General features: G+C 43.7%; 1 protein-coding gene across 1 annotated transcript in view; it reads left to right on the forward strand.

The window, feature by feature from the left end:
* Nucleotides 1-22,406, forward strand: part of INPP5D (inositol polyphosphate-5-phosphatase D) — an 809,167-nt gene that overhangs the window by 307,272 nt on the left and 479,489 nt on the right. The window contains exon 4 of the mRNA XM_078666020.1: nucleotides 9,177-9,330. Within this exon, the coding sequence (XP_078522146.1) occupies nucleotides 9,177-9,330 (154 nt within the window). The remainder of the gene's footprint in view (nucleotides 1-9,176; nucleotides 9,331-22,406) is intronic.

Below are 22,406 nucleotides of genomic sequence, written 5' to 3' on the forward strand. Positions count from 1 at the left end.
TCAGTGGACTCACTGCAATCGGTTTCTAGGGGAGGAACCCCTGTCAGCACAGCTACAAAGGGTGCAGCCTCTGGGGGGAGGTTCAGCTTGATGTCGCTAAAAGAGGATATGGATTTCCTCGTTTTGAACTGGACAGCAGATGTCTTGTTGTTATTCTTTACGGTGGCAACCAGGCTGGAATGTGATGTGACCTTCACCATATTGTTCTCCCCTCTCACTGATTTGGCGGCTAATGGGGGTTGGATCTGGGGCACAGTCAATTGAGCGATAGCAGGGGGTGCATTGTGCTCCGCTATTACCGTATTCTCTCGAGCACAGTAATCAGCAGTGTTATGATGTGGGTCAGTGTGTTGATTTTGGTTGCGATAGTCCTTTATAAAATCATCAATAGTCTCGCACCTTTTAAGTAATCCTGCCACACAAGTATTCAGGGTATCAACAATGTCTTTGGCAATTCCCACCAACAAAGGTTCTATACGTTCAATAAGCAACTCTTCCATCTTATCCCCCAAATTATTAATAATATCTCGCTCTAGGTCTCTGTTACAGTGTTTAGCCTTGCGTGGACATTTCTTAGTGCTAATGCTCCTGTCCAAAATCTGTGTTCTACTGGGGCCCGGTACCTCTTCTGACAATGGGTGAGGAGAAAGAGACGGAGCGGTCAGGGTCTCTATTACCTTGGTGGATAAGCAATGTAGCTCTGCATCTGTGGGTGTTAGGTGGGGCTCGGATATGATCGTGTTGTTCAAACCTGCCGATGCCCCGTCTGTAACCACCTTCTCAAGTCCCAGCTCTTTATCAGCATTGGCAATTTCTTGATTAATGGCCCCCACTGCTGACGTTAAATATGAGATGATGGACTCAGATTTATGTGGTACTTTGGCGTCTTTCCCTCCATGACCCTCATCAGTCTGTTTGCGCTTACCCATTGTGACTTGTTGGAGGGGTGGCCCAGCCCGGCCTCCTCTGGCCTCTGATGGCCGCAGATGGCCCCGCCCTTGTCCCGGGCTTCTCCCGCGCGCGACTCGCGCTGCGAGAGGGGTTCCTGCCACTTCAATCGCCTCCGGGCGCGCTGGTTGCGTGTAGAATGCGCGCCGCCCCCGGGGCTGCTGGGATGTGTAGTTCCCAGGTCAGAACTACGGCCGTTCCCCTCACGGCGCTGCGATATTGGAGCAAGCCAAGCCGTTCCCCTCACGGCGTTTGAGTGGACCACGGAGCCGATGCCCCCACAGTCCGCATTTCAGGTAAGTTTGAGCCCCCACTGAGCTCGTGGAGCTCCTGCCTCTTCAAGCACCTCCGGGCGCGCTGGTTGCGTGTAGAATGCGCGCCGCCCCCGGGGCTGCTGGGATGTGTAGTTCCCAGGTCGGAACTACGGCCGTTCCCCTCACGGCGCTGCGATATTGGAGCAAGCCAAGCCGTTCCCCTGAGGCGTTTGAGTGGACCACGGAGCCGATGCCCCCACAGTCCGCAGTTCAGGTAAGTTTGAGCCCCCACTGAGCTCGTGGAGCTCCTGCCTCTTCAAGCGCCTCCGGGCGCGCTGGTTGCGTGTAGAATGCGCGCCGCCCCCGGGGCTGCTGGGATGTGTAGTTCCCAGGTCGGAACTACGGCTGTTCCCCTCACGGCGCTGAGATATTGGAGCAAGCCAAGCAGTTCCCCTCACGGCGTTTGAGTGGACCACGGAGCCGATGCCCCCACAGTCCGCAGTTCAGGTAAGTTTGAGCCCCCACTGAGCTCGTGGAGCTCCTGCCTCTTCAAGCGCCTCCGGGCGCGCTGGTTGCGTGTAGAATGCGCGCCGCCCCCGGGGCTGCTGGGATGTGTAGTTCCCAGGTCGGAACTACGGCTGTTCCCCTCACGGCGCTGCGATATTGGAGCAAGCCAAGCCGTTCCCCTCACGGCGTTTGAGTGGACCACGGAGCCGATGCCCCCACAGTCCGCAGTTCAGATAAGTTTGAGGTCCAGCATTATGTTATGAGTACGCCCATATGATACGAATTACCATAAAATATGGCAGTGTTAGAATGTTGCCATTCACAGTTTCCATATATCATGGGTGGCCCATATGTCCATAATTACCTCTAGTATTTTACAGCCAGTATTTTATCATAGTTTGCTTCCCCCAATCCGGCCCCTCAGCTCCAATACCCCATGGCTCCCCTGTTTGAGGTAAAGAATATCCTCCAGTATGCCAGCCTTGGCATTTTGCAATTGGTGTCCCCTTATGTCAAGTGTTTCAGGGTTTGCATTTTGCCTTGGGTGCCCTCCCTTATGCCAAGAATTACCTGTAATGTTCCAGCATCAGCATTTTGCCACAGGTGCCACAATGCCAAGATTTTCCTCCAATGTGCAAGTGCCAGCATTTTTTTCCACAGGGGCCTCTATGCTAAGAATTGCTTCTAGTATGTCATGATCAGCATTTTGTCATGTGTGCCCTTCGTTATGTCAATCAACATAGGTATGTCGTTCCTTAAAGTAAGAAAGGAGAATATGCGGTTGGTTAGTTTCCAAGGAGATGGACAAAGGGGTCTGTTCTTTTAGGAACTAGAGCCCTTATGCACCCTGATGGATGTCATGCTGCAATGACCGACTGGCACCCACAAAGGGGCTTTTTATCAGAGATCAAAAGTCGTGTTTTGAGGGTAGGGAGAGGTAGAGGGCAGAATGTGAAGCCTCACAGGAGGCAGGACTGAAGGCCCTGTAAAGGCGTCGCCATTGCAAATAAATAATACTTCACCTTTTGCTTGTGCCCCTGGAAATGTTCTGCAATTTTGTAGGAAGGCTTTGATAAGAATTTTACTGTAGCAGTGGTCACCTATTGCAGTCTTTAGAGCTCCACAGAACTACTTTTATATCATAAAAACTTAAAGTTATCATCTATTTAGAGGGTTTGGTTTATTAAGACCAAAGCTGAAGAACTTAACTTGGACTTTTTCTTTGGTCTTGGGACCTTCCAGAATCCTTCTTATGAACTCTTATAAGAAGTATATGATACATTCTTGACTATGGGCCAAGTTTACTGTGAGATCTTATGTCTTCATACAAACTTCCCTTTCATTGGAACCTTATTTAAACGTTGGGCTGACTAAAGCGTCTTACTTTATGTTAACGCAGGTTAGGTTTAATTTGATACACCACTTGTTTTGTGTACCAAGGGGGCAGATGGACAATGAAAAGCTATTCACTGTGAATGTGATGGTTACTCAGTCCAAGACACAATGCACTTTGTTCTTGTATGTCCTTTATTACTCCAGGGACGGCTCCTCGGTTGCAGCGGAGGAGTGTCAGGCCCACTTAAATTTCCCCCAAAACCCCATGAAAAATTAACTGGTAATTTATTATCATTTCGTTTTTCATCCCCGCCCGAGCCAAGTGACAGGATGGGGGCATGGTTGCTGCTGAGTGACAGCAGCAGGGAGGGAGGTTGGGCTGTCTATGCACTTATGTTTGAAATGCACATTTCTTTTTGGCCAGCCGTCTTGAGACGGTCAGCCACACATGCGCACTTTAAACATCTCTAACCTAGCTGTCTTCAGACAGCTGGGTTAGAGTCAGTGCAGGATTCCATGGACACTGTGGAGTGCCGAGTAAGGCCGCTCCCTTCAATCAGGGCGCTGCACTCACAGCATGAGAGCAGCTCCCTGAACGCTCATGGGAGTTCCAGGCTCCAGCTTCCAGTTCCTGTAAAGGTTCAGAGTGGAGGACAATACGTTTTCCCGGTACGTTTTTTATGTATTTATTTATTTGCACACGGTCCTGCCCCCCTCTCCCCATAGATGCCAGCTGCTACTGTTTTACTATTTTATGTGCAAAAGATTTTTGCAACCAATCTTGGCTGAATGTAACTTTAGGCTAGTCAGGTCCGCTTTGTTACACCTGCAGATGTTGACCTATATTAGAACATGGTATCATGTTGCTTGCTTTCTTATTAGCGCAGTTAATATGAGGGTGTCACGGGGCAAGGAGGAGGACATAGACAGCAAATGTGAAATGCAAGTACTTTATTGGAAATAAGGGAGTTCCGGTCTGTTGCTTTTACAGTCCTACGGGGATATGAATCAAATAAAGTCTCTCCTTGGGGAGGGGGTCCAGGATCTTCCTTCTCCTAGCCCTGGCTGCCTGTGGGAGCTAGCGGCTGGCGTTACGGATCACAGCAACCCGCTTGTCCTTCGGCGTCTCCGGTCCAAGGGGTATCGGGGCGTATGAAGAGAAACAAAAGAAGAGAGGCCTTTTAGTCTCAGGCACAAGGTTTTCAAGACTTGGGAAGGGTTTGTGAGGGATCACCAGGTCCTATGACGTGTGGAGGGGAGGGAAGGCCGCCACCGGGAATAACAAGGGACGAGCTACCCCGAGGAATCCCTGCTTTCTCCACCCATCCGTAGGCAATCCTCCCTCTTCCCGGGGCCGGACCATCTTTTTTTTGCATAATTTAAATAAAGTGCACAAAAAAACTTAATGACATTATTTCCTGTTTCCTTCACAGGGCATTGTGGGACATGTAGTTTAAGTGAGCAATCTCATCGATTTAATGCCATATGTCATTTAGTGAACCACAAAATTATTTTTAAAGCTTTTTTCCTGTTTTAAACTGAATAAAGGTTCAGTTGGACTATGAAGATGTGCTTCCTGGTGCTGATAAGGACTCTCTGGACATTAGGTGAATTGGGGGCTCTCTTGTGTCATAGCCCGTACTTGGGAATATTTTAGGCTAAAATTGTTCCAAGATTACATCCTAGTTGTATTCCCATGATTAACTTGGCATTCCATAGAGAACAGAAGAAGGTTTGGCTCCTCCTTATCCCTGCCTTGGTCTCAGATAAGTTTCAGATTGCATCTTTCTGACATATTCAGAGAGGTTAAGACAGGTTGGCTGAGTATAGACAGTCAGACAGTTTGGGAATGTTAGCACTGCTAAAAGAGGATTCAAGTCATCTAGAGCTACTTTGGCTAGGTGGGTTGAATCACTGATAGCATTAGCCTAGATCTAGGCAGGTTGGGGTTTTCCTGATTCTATACAGGCTTGTTCAACCAAAAGAATGGCAAACTCGTGGGCTGGGTGAACTTGTGTGTCTTTCATTGAGATTTGTAAGGAAGCCACTTGGGCATCACCTTCCAAATCTGTTTCGCATTATAAATTGAAAATGGCTCATGTGCATGATATGTCTTGGTTTGAGTGTGTTAAAGCAGTAGTGTCATAAAGAAATTACATTCATAAGTCATCTATTTGGTATGGTGTGGGTTCAGAAGAGATCCTAAAAAAAAGCATTGTTTAAGCAGCACTTCTGTCCCTTGGTGTGATAGTTCCCTTTGATATTTCATATTGTTATGAAGGCATATGACCTAGGTATCCTCCTAAATTAGTAAATAGGGGAATGAGGAGGTAATGTGTGGATTATTTACCTGTAATCTTCCTTACTATGAATGTTTTTTCTTCATCCATTACATAAGTTACCCCCACCCCCCGTGTTCAGCCCTTCATAATTCATCTGTTTCTGAGCTGTAATAAAGAACCGGATGTGCTAGGGCTGGGAATGCATTTAATGAGTAAAGAGAACATTGTCTAAATGAAAATAAACGAAGAAAGAGTCTTAGGGAGGTATTGCTCAATGGCACCTTCAACTCATGTTAGAAAGTAATGGGACAAGGAAGGAAGAATCGGGGTACTGATGATTACCGGTAAGTAAACCTCACATTATGGTAAGGTGGTACACTGATTTCACCCAACCTTCACCAGGGTGGGGAAGTCAAACAAAATGTTCTTAAGGCACAACACTTTCTTTGTTGCATTATTTTGGAACTTCTGAGGACCGAGAAATTCTTCTTCATCAGAATTCAGGAGAAATGATTCCTTATAAAAAGTCTTTGTGACCAGAGTTGAACAAATTGGTAGATGCCTTTGGGGGACAGTACACCATCTCTGCAATTGAATGTTCAATGTACCAACATTACAACCATTATCATAGGGGTTGCAATACCAAAACAAAGCAGAACTTTGAGCAAGGGACATCAGGAGGAGAATGCAGTGATCCAGAGGACCACCCTCTGTTCCCCCAAATGCCTATCGCTGCCACTCGCATGGCTATAGCTGTCAATCAAGGACAGCTGCATCCACTCCAGGAAAGGTTACCTACTGAAAGGGCAGCCTGTGCCACAGCAGTTGCAAATCAATGATACATCGAATTGCACATTGCAAGTAAAGTGGTACACCTCTCACCACCCCTCTTTCCTTTCAAATTGCAAGGAATCACAATATTTACTTCTAAAGCATTGGCACTCTCTATGATGTACACTAACATCATTTATAAAGGAAGGAAACAACCTACTGTATGATGTTTGAGCACATCTATCAGACTAAAAAACATAAGGTTGACAATAACTTAAAAGACATTAACTTCACAAGTGAAGCTATTACCTTATTAAACTAAGCTCCCATTCCTCGTGTATTCACAAAACTTAACTCCTACCCCCACTATAAACCTTTTTCAAGATGAAGTGTGTTGCAATCATACATGCCAATATTTGGGAACAGCGCAGGGGGGAATTTTGAGAAAACAATTGGAGGAAATAATTTCTCCATTGACTTGCATGGAAGTGGAGGATTCTATAAGCGACATAAAGTTGAAATAAAGCCATTTTTGGCTTTAAAAAATCAGGATTCACAGCCTAATGTGCAGGTGTTGGCATGCATTTACACTATAACATTATACAGTAGACAATATTACAAATTACATCTGTAATGATTACAGATGTATGGTATCTAAGGTCCAAAACGTGTAAAACCTTAATACAATACATTTTCCCTCGGTGTTACACCAGTTACTTAATTACACAATTTTACATCCTCCTACACACTCATCAGCATATTGATTCTGTCTCTAATTTACATCTCATTTACACTTTTTTTCACAAGTGGTGGAGAGGTAATGTTAAGGCTAAATGAGTAAGGTGGGATTAAGATTAATTTAAGTTAGTAATTTGTGATTGTCATGTCTTTTGGTTGTGCGTTGTAGAGCTATTGACACTCCATCAACTTTACCTCTCCTTTAACTTCAGTTTTTCAGGGAATATTGATTTACAAGTCTGTGGAACTTATATTTAATATTCCCCAGTGGTCATTGTCTTGCATTTTTGCTGCTGGTAACAATAATAGTTGTTTAGTGGCATATATCATTGAATTGCAATGTTTTGACATACTAAAAGAATGAGGGACATATTTACAAGGCCCTTGCGCCATTTTCCGTCACTTTTTCCATGTTAAAAATGACGCAAAAGTGGTGCAAGGGCCTTGTTAATAAGCCCCTGATTGTTTAAAATGCTGCCCCAAAAGGAAGTCTACAACTCACATTTTGTAATATGTCTTAGGCCTACGTAGAAACAATGCCCTCTTTCATCATGAACACGTTTCTTAAGTTAACAGAAAGGCAGGGGTTGTTCTTAAATGGGAGGAACTGGCTTCTATCGAGTGTGTGTAAATTATATTGAAGCGAGTTAGGCAGTGCAAAAAGGTGAGCGAGAACACTTACATTCTTTCCCTCAGGTAACAGGGGTTGGATCATCCAGCACAGGGATTCTTGGCAGAACACCACACACTCGCCTCAGACTCTCAGGTTAGGGGATGCATAGTAGGAGTACACTAGATTTCTGTATTGTTTTATATTGTTTAATATGGCTGCTATATACGTTGTCTTGGCACGATGGTGGAACCTTTTTTTCTGTTCACTGTCCTGATAATTCTAACAACTTTCATCTGCCTCTGTCTATTGATTATTGCAGCACATGTACTCTATAAAAGAATCACGGTGGTTCAATAAACATTGGAAACGTCCCACTGTGTATTGCTTGTATATTTCTCTGAGAATAATAGAGAATGAGTAACTGAGCAAAAGGGTTCTACATCTGTTACCACAATCCCTGGGTGATCAGGGTTGTCATGTTCAGTGGTTGCCAGAACGATTTGCTACCTGTCTATGTTCAGCAGGTCGGAAACGGCCGATTTCGGCCGTTTCCGACCGGTATTAGGGTTTTCTAATGTAGGAGCATGCTTTACAGAATCGGTATTTTACCGAATCTGTATTTACAGATTCGGTAAAATTACCGAATCGGTAAATACAGACTCTGTAAAAATACCGATTCTGTAAAAGCACATGTAGGTAGCACATCTTTGAGTGCCGCAGACCTTTCAGATTCGGTATTTTACCATCCAATCCAATTGGGTGTTAAAATACCGAATTCAGGTGTGCATGCACATGTGTGCATGCACACCTAGCCATGTGACAGACAGACATTCCCTTAGGGCATGTCTGTGTGCCACATGGCGCACATGCCTATTTTTGGGGTGCCAGAGGGTGTCAAAGTGACACCCCCTGCACCCTTGCAAAATTCGGTATTTACCGATTCTGTAATTACAGAATCGGTATTGCCCATTGATTCCTATGGGCTTCAAGGCCCATAGGAATCAATGGGCAATACCGATTCGGTATTTACAGATTCGGTAAATACCGAATCTTAACGATTCGGTATTTACAGAATCTGTAATACCTACATCTCCCCCCTTCATATTTACCGACTCTTAAATACCGAATCGGTAAAATTCGGTATTTAAGAGTCGGTAAATATGAATTACCTACATCTGGCCCTAAGTGTACTGTTTACTAATCTTCTCCATTCCTGGCTTCCCAAAGATGTTGGCCTTTCATGTTTATTTATTGAGGCGTCACATTCTGAAGGCCAAGTAAGATCACTGGTAAAGAAAATTTTTAGGCTTAGCCAGTTAATGTACATTCAGAATATTTTTTTTAATACTCAAGGTTGCATGGCTGACTAGTGGGTGATTGACTGGGCAGCCAAGAAAAGCTCTTGAGTAAAGGATATCTGCTAATGATCTGTACATGTTCCTTAGGCATAAAACATAGATCCAAATATATATAGATGCGTTTCATGAATTACTTCAGTGATGCATTCAAAGGAGGTGAGGAATTCCAGTGGACAAAGAATGGAACCTGAGAATGTAACAGCAATGAAATGATGTGTTTATTTAGATATTTCCTTTCTAAAGAGAGGAAAATAGAACCCAGTAAATGAAGGTTTTGCTACTTCTGTAACTAGTCCTTATCCAGTGAAAACAGTATGGTGAGCTGTTCAGCCAGTATGATTCTTATCAGGTTCTTTCTTCTTTTCCACAGAGTCTATAAAGTCTCCTCCTCTTCTGCCCCCACGTAATTTTGTCCCTAATGAGATAAAGGAGCCTATTCATGAAGGCAAGACCATGCCTGACTACAGTATCAAGTCCTTCACAGATACACTTCACCAGAGACTGCAAAGCATGGACACTAGCAGGTAAGCACTTACTTAACTTCCTTTTGGCTTAAGCTGATTTTTAATTTATAACTCACCCTTCTCTCTCCAAATGCAAATGTTTTGTACTTGGACTTGGAGCCCACCAGGACATGCAACATGCTCATAGTGGTGTCTGCCATAAATAGAAAGGGGTTTCCAGTGCATAAAAGGTGGTGACCCGGTGGTAGATGGCCGCCACTCAACCAGAAATCTGAAAAAGTAGTTGCAGAAAAACAGCCTCTATCACCCTACAGAGCTCCACCATCTTCAACACTATGGTTGTCCCTGTTTGATCTTTAGCTCGTAACGCCCTCAATCCTAGTGTGCGTGTATCGAACAGCAACTTTACCCTGGACGATGAATGTCTGGATTGTTCAGGTTTTTAAATAGAGACCCAGGAAGCCATCAAATGCCAAAGGACTAAAATAACCCTGGCATACCCCTCTATTTCTCTTTGCATCTGTTACCATCCTTAGATAGAAAGTGCAGTGAGGGAAAAGTCAAGGGCATGGTTCAGAGCAGCAGTTGAAGATCATAGCTAGCTAGAATACTGGCCACAGGCAGGGAATATCAGAACAGAGTTCTTTCAGAGGGTGAGTATAAAGGCCTATCCATCCTAACATAGGACCTATATCAAGGTTAGCCATGGGCACCCTTGCAGGCATGGTTGTTTCATGGGGATCATATTGAGATTAAAGAGAGTCAAGCAGATGGGTCTTGGTGGGCTGGAATGTATTATTTCAGCCATAGAATGTGTTGAAGTAAGAGACAAAAGATCTTTGAGAAAGATTAAACACTGGCATCCTTCTGGAGAGGCTTAGCATGCAGATATGTTTGGGAAACAAGATGGCAAGACGTCAGACTTTTCTGTATGGCCCTCTTTTATTGCCTTATAGATCTAAGTGTATCAGGGTTGATTATGATGCCAGTTGAACCGGCTTCCGCAGCCCTGTCGGAGGCAGTTGGACCATCAAAGGTCTCTTCGGAAGCAGTTGGTCCGACCGCCGGATTACGATGCATGTATCCTGTACTCCGACTGACCGCAGAAAGACTGCCAACTCTGACAGCTTCTCTCCAATCACCGAGATCAGAGACAAACTGCATCCACAGAGCTGTACAGGGATTTTTGACCGCCATCCCGGTTACGATGTGGGTTTCTGATGACCCGACTGTCGCTGTCTGACTGTCTGCTTCAATCGTCAGAAATGAAGGATTTGGGGTGCATATTCACCCCAATGCGCTTCTCTCCAGCAGTCTCAACCGTGGATACTCTCCTCCAGGGCCACCCTATACCTCGGAAGCTGATCCCTGATGACAACGATACAATGGGCACCAGAATCCAGATAAGTCCTTCTGCAGTATGTATCCCCATTGACTGGACTGTGCACATACTGCCACACTCCAGCAATGGGGTACGGGGCGCACAAGGCATATCCCCACATACCTTAAAAAATTGCGTACATATCACATGTTTTCTTTGAGTTTTGTACACATTTGCAGTGACATAATCAGGGATATATCCTCTGCTGTAGCTGCGATAGCTGCTGTACAGCAGTTGCATCGTAATACGGCGGGGGTAGGCTCCTCAATGGCTCGTGAAGAGGGCGGTAGGGCGGTGGGTCCGACCAGCATCGTAATGAGACCCATTGTCACAGAGAAAGTATTTATCCATATTGGATGGGTCTACCATGCAATCAGGATAGAAAATGCCACCCCTTGTCCCACTAAAAATTGCAGCAGTGGCCCAGGATAGCACATGTAGCAGAGCTCATCAAGAAAGAATATTGACTCAGTCTCACATGGGTGGATTGTACCAACTACTACAACCTCCATTTATATAAATGGACTGAGTGTGGAATAAGGGGAACAATAGACAGATAAGTTGTTCATTCAGTAACATGACTGGGCTCACGTAAGTGGTTCAGAGTGAGGATGGCAAGATTTTAAGGGAGGCTTAGTTGTGTGCCTTTAACAGAAAATATGGGTCACGGCTGAGGTTTCAAATGACAGGTCGGTATTCTTTCACATGCTGAAAATTGTGAATGAAAGTGTTAGACAATGGGAGTGAAATGTTATTGTTTTGATGATTGACAGGATTGACAGGCATCCTAAGTTTCTCAATTACTTTTGGATTTCTTGATCTGGGTTGGTATTGTCTGGGTAGCAGCCATTGGCTTTTGCAGATCATTTTTTTAATTAATCTAATTGTTGGAGGGTCATTTCGACTATAGCCTCCCATAGATTAGTTTATCTAGCATAACAGTTGAGCATTTCTGATGAAACTGCTTTCGCCACAGTAGACTGTCATTTGTTGGCCGGTTCATTAGCATTATTTTTCTCAGTAACAAAACACCCAAAGTGGGGGTATCTTTTTGAGAAACCAAAAAGTCAATGACCCTCACTCCAAGGCTCTACCAGCAGTCAATCAATAAGTTTTCCACTTCTAAATGAGCCAGAGAAACCTTGGGTTTGGTAGGGGAATTATTTATTTCGTTTTGTCCTGAGATTAAGCTTTAGATCCTCAGGGGAGGATCGTGAGTGTGAGGACCCCCCCCCCTCCCACCATTAGTCTGTAGGCAATCAGGTTCACCACGAATGAGGGACATTTCATTAGATTAAGGTTTCTCGAGGGATTCCCGTTCAGGATAGTTATGTGTCTCAAGACATATTGCCATTGTTATCTGGGACGATAATGTCTTAACACCTTCTTCTTGGCTCTCATTGTGGGGGTCATCTACCTACAAACTCTTCATGAGGGCTGTCCTAGTGTTTAGTGTTTGTTATGTGAGGAACCCCTTTACTTCCTTACGGAAGCAGCTGGCATTGATTGAAGGGCTGGTCACTTGAAAAAGAAGATGGAGCAGATCCCAGTTCCTTTGGAAGCTTTTACTTTTAGCTTCCAGTCACTTTCTCATAATCATGTTTTTGACAGACTGGTTCTGGTTAGGCTGATGTAGGTGAAAACCACAATGGAGAATGGGGTCGTTGTGAACAATCCTGCTATAAGAGGTCTCTGTACTTAGTGGTATAGTAACTTGCTCTTTTGTTAACTTATTCTCTTGAAGATTTCTTCTGGTTTACAAAACTGTGTACAAGAATGGAGGGTTGGGTAAATATGAATAAGTAAAATGTGATGCAGGAACATGTTGGAAAAAGGCACATCAAAGCCATAAGTGTGCCCAGCTAGCTGCACCAAGCCTCTCTGTTACACCTCCCTTAGTCCTAGTCCTACTATGACCTGTAAGTAGTGTTGCGCCGTGTTTACATTTGTTTTATTTTGCTATAGGGATTTAGGAATAGGTTTATGTTTAACTTGCAAATGGTTTCCACGGCTCTCTTTGTGGAATGTGGGACACTGTTGAAACAGTTATCTCTACAGGCTTCGCCATGTCTGGATGAAGTATGCTGCGCTACAATAAACGAGGGCGTTTCTCATCAAATAATGGTTTATTTGTTTTCGATGAGGTTTTGAGGTGTACCTGCCATTTCCAGCAGCACAAGAGCTGTACTTTGTCGCGTGGATTTTATTTAGCCTAGATCTGACCATTCTGCGTCACACGACCGGTGCAGTATTCTTTAATATATATTGGTGTGGTGTATATTGGGAAGAGTATTGGATACTGGGACATATCTAATAACTTTAACAGGCCACTTACCGCCCTCAGGATTTTGGCGTCCTGATAATGTTCTTTCCAGCACAAGCTCATGCGCACCATGGATTTCTGCGTACTGAGTTTATGCTATGTCAGAATTTACTTTGGTGCTGTTTGCACAGTGCTGTTGCACACAAGGACATTATCCAAAACATTGATGCTCATTGGAAACAACACACTTGAGGCATTTATAAGGCCCTCTCATTGGTTGTTGCATAGTACGCTCTCATTGGTTAATATATCTGATTTGGATTGGTCAATGCATGTATTTGCGAGCCGTGCCTTCAGAGCTGGGAAGTTTGTTAAGACCCTATGCTTTACGGATTCCAGCAGGGTATGTTGAGCAATACATTTTATTGTAAATTTGTTTTGAAACTTTGAGTCACTATGCAGTTTGATCTCCTGGCAAATTGTCATTAAAAAACAGGAGACACTCCTATTTCTTGGACAATATGGAAGGAGGAATTCATTACTTATATGAGAGCCAACAACTGGGAGAGAATGGGAGCAGAGAGAAAAAAATAGCATACTATTACATTGTTTTGGTTCTGAGGGTCAAGCGGTGTTAAGAATATTGCCACAAGTTGTACCATTGGAGGGTCAAGGAGATTTTGAGGCTCATGAGGAGGCATTGCTGAGGATAGAGTATTGATTTAAACCTACTATAAGCATTGCGCAGAACAGATTCAAGTTTTATACAAGAGCACAGAAGGAAGGAGAATCCTTTGACAAGCTTCTAACTCCACCATGGGTCTCTCAATGACATGTTATTTTGGCACAATGACGGGTGAAATGATTACGAACCAAAAAATTGTTCACATCAAGATTACAAATATTCAGGAACAGTTGTTAGTCTTGGATGATCCTAAGCTGCATGATGCTATTATCAGAAAAATGGATGTCAACAGTCAACAGTGTGAATTTAAATAAGTTAGATGAAGAATGCAGTGTGAGTAACTCATATGTGCTTAGCGAGGGTAATTTCCATCCTAGCGATTCTACATTTAATAAGGAAAATGAGAAGACAGGTGTGTGTTACAGGTGTGGAAGTAAAACCCATGTTGCTAAATTTGCATGCTGCCCTACAGGGAGCAAGGACTGTAAGAAATGTGGCGATTTGGGTCATTTTGCCCACATGTGTAAGGATGTTCAAAAAAAATAAAATATATATATATATATGTTACACAAATTGCCCTGAAGCATTTGGAAGAGCACTCACATTACTCCGCCATCCAGCAGTGTTATGCAACCTGTTCGTCTGCCCTGTCATCTGGTTAATGTGGCCAACGCGTTTCAGGGCACAGGGCCCCTTCTTCCTGAGCAAAAACACACACACAATGCCTGCATTCATCTTTCCGGTTTTATTTCATCACAAGCCTGCCTTCCATGGGCGTGTCATCATTGCACTCTCCCTCAGTGAACTCTGGGGCTTGGAGTCCTTGATGCAGGTGAGTAGTTTCCTTTCAGTAAGTTCATGCGTGTGTTTCCAATTATAAATTCATTTTTCCTCTGAGTGAGTCACGGAGCATTTGAACAAGCTAACTAAGCATTTTGAGCAAGGTGCTGTTAAACTCCTGAAAAGTTCAGAGATGCAGCCTCACCCAGCTGGTGACTGTAGTTTTCTCCAACTGCCGATGGTGCTCTCCCCACGGCCAGGCTGCCGTGCGCAGAAATAAGTTACATAAATTGCCCTGAAGCATTTGGAAGACCACTCACATTACTCCGCCATCCAGCAGTGTTATGCAACCTGTTCGTCTGCCCTGTCATCTGGTTAATGTGGCCAACGCGTTTCAGGGCACAGGGCCCCTTCTTCCTGGGCAAAAACACACACACAATGCCTGCATTCATCTTTCCGGTTTTATTTCATCACAAGCCTGCCTTCCATGGGCGTGTCATCATTGCACTCTCCCTCGGTGAACTCTGGGGCTTGGAGTCCTTGATGCAGGTGAGTAGTTTCCTTTCAGTAAGTTCATGCGTGTGTTTCCAATTATAAATTCATTTTTCCTCTGAGTGAGTCACGGAGCATTTGAACAAGCTAATTAAGCGTTTTGAGCAATGTGCTGTTAAACTCCTGAAAAGTTCAGAGATGCAGCCTCACCCAGCTGGTGACGGTAGTTTTCTCCAACTGCCGATGGTGCTCTCCCCACGGCCAGGCTGCCGTGCGCAGAAATAAGGTACACAAATTGCCCTGAAGCATTTGGAAGAGCACTCACATTACTCCGCCATCCAGCAGTGTTATGCAACCTGTTCGTCTGCCCTGTCATCTGGTTAATGTGGCCAACGCGTTTCAGGGCACAGGGCCCCTTCTTCCTGGGCAAAAACACACACACAATGCCTGCATTCATCTTTCCGGTTTTATTTCATCACAAGCCTGCCTTCCATGGGCGTGTCATCATTGCACTCTCCCTCGGTGAACTCTGGGGCTTGGAGTCCTTGATGCAGGTGAGTAGTTTCCTTTCAGTAAGTTCATGCGTGTGTTTCCAATTATAAATTCATTTTTCCTCTGAGTGAGTCACGGAGCATTTGAACAAGCTAATTAAGCATTTTGAGCAATGTGCTGTTAAACTCCTGAAAAGTTCAGAGATGCAGCCTCACCCAGCTGGTGACGGTAGTTTTCTCCAACTGCCGATGGTGCTCTCCCCACGGCCAGGCTGCCGTGCGCAGAAATAAGGTACACAAATTGCCCTGAAGCATTTGGAAGAGCACTCACATTACTCCGCCATCCAGCAGTGTTATGCAACCTGTTTGTCTGCCCTGTCATCTGGTTAATGTGGCCAACGCGTTTCAGGGCACAGGGCCCCTTCTTCCTGGGCAAAAACACACACACAATGCCTGCATTCATCTTTCCGGTTTTATTTCATCACAAGCCTGCCTTCCATGGGCGTGTCATCATTGCACTCTCCCTCGGTGAACTCTGGGGCTTGGAGTCCTTGATGCAGGTGAGTAGTTTCCTTTCAGTAAGTTCATGCGTGTGTTTCCAATTATAAATTCATTTTTCCTCTGAGTGAGTCACGGAGCATTTGAACAAGCTAATTAAGCATTTTGAGCAATGTGCTGTTAAACTCCTGAAAAGTTCAGAGATGCAGCCTCACCCAGCTGGTGACTGTAGTTTTCTCCAACTGCCGATGGTGCTCTCCCCACGGCCAGGCTGCCGTGCGCAGAAATAAGTTACACAAATTGCCCTGAAGCATTTGGAAGAGCACTCACATTACTCCGCCATCCAGCAGTGTTATGCAACCTGTTCGTCTGCCCTGTCATGTGGTTAATGTGGCCAACGCGTTTCAGGGCACAGGGCCCCTTCTTCCTGGGCAAAAACACACACGACCCAGATGAAAAAGATTACGCCCTAGGACGCATTCTTACATTCTCCAAAAAATAAGATCAACCCCGAAAAGATCTAATGAAAAATAAGAATGCCATCAAAGAAAATACAAGAGTGGAAACTTCGGAATCCGAGGCTACGGATGTGGATCAATCTGGCGATGAAGCACCAGGACCATCGACGGACATCCAAAAAACCCCTTTTCAACAGGAGTTTCTCCTAATGCGACAGACATGGCTTCGAGGGGGAAAAACGAGGCCCCCAGAAAAACCAGAAGAACAAGACGGGGGGGGCAGGAAGAGGTCGAGGAAAGGCAACACCGACATCTCGAGTGACAAGAAGCAAGAGAGGCAAAAGGTGGTAGGAATGAGTGATAACCTTACCATTGTTAGTCTAACAGATAAAGTGCTGACAAAAACCGAAGAATCAGTGCTGATGCTGGGACTAACCTTCTGCCCACAAACAAGTTTTGAAATTACCCAAACGAAAATAGACCTCTTCAAATTCACTCGTGGATTAAAACTCCATACATTTTTCAAATTAAGACCAACGGCAAAAGAGGTAAAGCTCTTAAAAACCCAAAAACAAGACATGGATCTGTTGTCAATAAATGATCTTATGACTTTAGAAATCCTGGAAAATTTACGAAAAGATGAGGAATCTGAGATCACAGAAACCGAAGACACTCTAAGCCAAAGGATCAGAACGGTGGGAATAGGGCAGGATGCACCCACCAGTGGTCTAAAATCGCCTTCCCAATTTTTTCCGATCATGCCACATGATGCCATTGACACGTTTAATGAAACGGTCACAAAAGATCTTCAAAAACTTAGGATGACATCTAAAAAGACTGAACATAATGAAAACACAGAAAATCTAAACAAAGATCAAAAAACAGCTCTAAAAAATCTGCAAAAAGAAAAAAATATAATTTACAAACCATCGGATAAAGGAGGAAATATAGTCCTCATGACACGAAAATACTATGAGGATGAGGCTTATAGACAATTAAAGAATACGGACTGTTATGAACTCTGTACACAAACAATTTACCAAGACAGTGTCCGAAATTTTCACTCTCTTATTAAAAAATGGCATGATAAACAAATGTTAGATAGTGATGAATATTTGTTTTTAAGCACTCCAGATCCAACTTTGCCTACCTTTTACCACTTACCCAAGATTCATAAGGATGAGAGGGAAACCCCCGGCAGACCTATTGTGTCTTCGCTAGGTAGTTTAACTGAGAATCTTTCAAAATTTCTTGACCATTTTTTGTTTGATGCCGTTGTGAACTTAAAATCATATATACGAGATACAACAGATTTTATATGTCATATTGAAAAAATCGAATGGCGGTCGACTTATTGTATGGTGGTACTTGATATCACGAGTTTGTACACGTGCATCAATCATGTATTAGGGCTGTCAGCTGTAAAGTATTTCTTGGACAAAAGATCTATGAGATTTGCCACCGATAATTCCATGTTATTAGAACTCATTGATTTTTGTTTGCATAACAACATTTTCACCTTCAATGGGGAGCTGTTCAGACAGATATCGGGGACCGCGATGGGCACCTGCTTCGCCCCCAGCTACGCGAATTTATTCGTGGGCTGGTGGGAGGAGCAGGTGTCCTGGTCCACAGCAAATGAAGAATGGACTAGAAAAATTGTAACATGGCACAGATATATTGATGATCTGTTTTTAATTTGGGATGGTTCCAAAAAAGAAGCTGAGGAATACATACAAACCCTAAATACTAATGAAATTAATTTACATTTCTCAGGAGAGATAAATAGTAATACAGTAAACTACCTGGATCTTAAATTGACAGTTAAGGATGAGAAAATTGTCACTTCCCTATATAGGAAGCCTACTGCTGGAAATAGCATCTTACACGCCGGCAGTGGACATCCTCAGAAACTTAAAGACAGTATCCCTTATGGGGAATTTCTGAGGATTAAAAGGAATTGTACCGATGATAAGGACTTTGAGGATGCAATCAAAGGAAGTGTAGAACGTTTTCAAGCCAGGGGTTACAATACTGCCCTCCTAGAAAATACTGTAACCAAAGTCAAGAGGTTATGTCGGAAAGATCTACTGAACAAAAAGGGCAAATCCAAAAAAGACGCAGGGAAATTCAGAATGATAACTACTTATTCCAAAGAGTCAAGTAAAATAAGAAACATTCTAAGAAAAAATTGGCATATTTTAAAAACTGATGCCACGATAGCTATGGATATCCCTGCCAATCCTCTTATAACCTTTAGAAAAGCTCGTTCCTTAAGAGACAGTTTGGTGTCTAGTCACCTTGAAAAAATCACACCCCCCACCCAAGGTACCCTTAAAGACATGAAAGGATATTTCCCCTGTGGAAAATGTAAAGCTTGCGTAGCAAGCAAAAGAGTCCTTTCATATCAGATAGATGGCTTGAAAAAACGGAAACAAATAAATAAGTTTATGACTTGCCAGACGACCTTTGCCATCTATTGCCTCGTGTGCCCCTGCGGACTAAAATACGTGGGGAGCACCATTAATATGGTGAAACTTAGGGTACTGGAGCACATGCGTGCTATTAAAAACAAGGATTTTAGTTATCCTGTAGCACGTCATTTTGCAGTAAAACACAATAGCAACAGGGATCTGCTGCAATATTATTGTTTGGATTACTTACCTAATGACATTAGGGGTGGAGATCGAGTGCTAAGGTTAAGAAGACTGGAATCTCGTTACATCATTGATCTGGGGACCAAGATACCTAATGGGTTAAACGGTGGGGAGGAACTGGCTGTTCATTTGAACAAATAAGTATAAACAGTGACCGTAAACTATGAATTGTGATCTTTTTAATGAATATTTAAGTATATGTCACTATGTGTTTCATTAGGCCGATCCACGGCAGAATAATGATTGGTAATCCAGGGCACAGCCTGGAGATATTTGAGGCTGCACTGCCGATCCACGGCGATATTTCGACAAACATGAAATATATGTTATTATGAATTATATTTATATTTATGGATCAATGTATTGGTATATGTAACCAGTGTTTTGACAAAAGATATGATATTCTAGCAGTATTTACTGTTCTAAGATGGCGCCCGCATATGTTGAGGGCTTGCCTAGTCCGTCGTTTACCACACATAACACGTGACATTGTTTGTTTTAATAAAAAATGGCCGCGAGTAAAAAGTTTAGAAACTGCGACACTGACGAAGGATGTAAATCCGAAACGCGTTTGTTGATAAATAAACTACTGCTGAGCCAAGGAATCCTCGTGAGTGCTATTTCTTTCCTTATCTTAAACTAAGGAAAATTGGAGCCTGATATATATATATATATATATATATATATATATATATATATATATATATATATATATATATATCCGCGCTCGTTTTTCCTGCCAGTATTCGGGAGCACTCGCAGACGGGTGCGTGTTGCGGTAACAGGATCCGCAAAAATATGACGCTCGAGGTCTCCACCAATTCTAGTAGGAACCACGCACTCAAAGTATAGTTTCTCCAACTAATTATTTATTACGCTTTTAACAGACGCGTTTCGGCGCTCCGCCTTCCTCAATGTTACAAACATTGTGGTTAGGCGCCATATTTTATCGATCGCGTCCACGTGACTCATTGATGGATATATATATATTACCTACTGGCGGTCGCCAGTAGGTATATATAGTTAGGATTTTTTCTCTATGGGTTTTTTGAAAATTCTATGTCTAATAACTTTGGCGTTTGTGGACGGAATTGGCTGAAATTTTCAGGAAAATGGCACATTTTGTTTCTGAGCAGCCCTTGAAAATTTGGGGGGGGTTCGTCAAGGGGGGGCCGAGAAAAAAGGGGGGTCCCAAAACGTGTTTTTAACATTGAGTTTTCCATAGGGCGGTTGGCCTCACTTTTAGCCCGAACGGCTGAATGGATTTGCACGAAACTTGGCAAAATTGTAGGGACTGGTAGCCCGATGTGCCTTTTGTAGGTCTCAATATATGTGCTCCAGTGGATTTTGAGAAATTAACGTTTAAAAAAAGATATATATCTGTAACAGCGGACCAGGCAGCGCTCCGGTTCGCGTACTTTACGCGCAACGGAGCTTTGTGAAGCGAAGCTGATTGGTTCTCCGGCGTCTGTCAACATTCCAAAAAGTCCGTAGCGGCCGCCATCTTGTCTCTCGGTAGGATCGAGAGACAAGAGGAGGTCAAAACAAAGGGGGAAATAACTATAAGGGGGCATAGTAGATCCTCGCTGACCCCCTAGGTTTGATGTGGAGGTTTTAAAAGGGCCCCGCGGGGCAAAAAAAAAAAAAAATAATAATAATAATCGAACGGCTGAATGGATTTGCACGAAACTTGGCAAAATATTAGGGACTGGTAGCCCGATGTGCCTTTGCTAGGTCTCAATATATGTGCTCCAGTGGATTTTGAGAAATTAACGTTCAAAAAAAGATATATATCTGTAACAGCGCTCCGCTTCGCGTAACGGAGGTTTGCGAAGCTGATTGGTCATTCTGTCACTGGGCTATAGTTGGGCTACATCTGGCTGATATTTGGGCTACATTTGTTTTTTTGTGTGTCTGGCGGCCATCTTTGGGCTACATTGGGCTACATTGGGCTTCATTGGGCTACATTGGGCTACATTTGGGCTCCAACATATATATAGGCCAATGTAGCCCAATATATATTTTTCAAAGTTAATTTTCGTAAAAACCACTGGAGCATATATCTTGAGACATAGCAAAGGCACATCGGGCTACCAGTCCCTACAATTTTGCCAAGTTTCGTGGAAATCCATTCAGCCGTTCGAGCTAAAAGTGAGTCCAACCGCCCTATGGAAATGAAGGAAATGAATGGGTAATTTGTAATTAGCAAATAGCTAATCGCAAACTAGGAATGGTAAAGAATCGCTATTTATTCCTTAAAGTTCGCTATTTAGGAAATGCAAAAAACTTTGATGATACATATGGCGGTTCATCTCTAACAAGATAAGAAGCATAGGGATACATTTATGATGACTGGCGCATCACCAGGGATGTGTTAGTCATTCTGTGCCGCTGTTCCGTCACCTATGGTGTGCTGCATTTACAATGCGGCGCATCATGGGGCAAAAACAGCACAGATGCGTGATGTATCTGTGCCGTAAAGGTGGCGCATTGCTGGAGTTGTATCGCAAGTGTGATGAAGCTCCAGCAAGGGTCGGGGGTGCCCCTGTCGCAGGGTTTCTGTTCTCACACAGAACTGTGGACAGAGGATTGGAACCTCGGCGAATTAGGGTGTCCCAAAACTCACGTTAGTAATCAAAAACTACTTAGCAAGCTAGGTACAGTGTCACATTGGATATAACAAACTCTCAATGTTTAGACAATCCAGAATATGAACTTATAGTACCTCAGGATACGTGGAACTCATGAACAGTCGGTCGTTATATATTTCTTAGAAACCAGAACATGGAGTTAAGAAGAACACATGTGTATTTGAAATGTTTATTTACTAATGCCGTCTTCTCAGGCGTAGTATCTTAGATAATAGAAGTACACATATTATCAGTAGCAAAATTACCAGCATAGTTACTAGTACATAAAAAGCGAATGGTGACAGTATGTTAACATGCTGTAAATGAATAAGAGTTAGCAACACTTATAAGCAGCCGCGGGCCGTGGAGGGAGTTACGGTGGGGCAGGGAGGCGGGGAGGGGGAGGGGCAAGGTAGAGAGGGCTCCACCCTGCTTCTCCCCCTCCCCGCCTCCCTGCCTCACCGTAACTCCCTCCACGGCCCGCGGCTGCTTATATCTCACCCTCCCTAATACACATATTATATTATTTGCTAAGAAGGTCTCTTTGTGTTGGTTTAGGGCGTGCCCATACTTTAGTGTCTTAGATTTGAAGGAATCACATCAGCATACACCAGCTCTCTCTTCATGTGAACCGCATCAACTGTTGTGTATGTGTGTTCGGCAAAGCAATATAAAACTCGCCTCATGCCCAGAATTGGCAGAAGTTGCACTTATGTTATGAGTATGAAGTCGTGGAGATCAGACCTCATAACAATTCTGTATCGTGTTGTTCTTGAAACTTTAGCACTCGCTGTACAGATA

This window comes from Lissotriton helveticus, chromosome 11, assembly GCF_964261635.1.
Source record: "Lissotriton helveticus chromosome 11, aLisHel1.1, whole genome shotgun sequence".
NCBI lineage: Eukaryota > Metazoa > Chordata > Amphibia > Caudata > Salamandridae > Lissotriton > Lissotriton helveticus.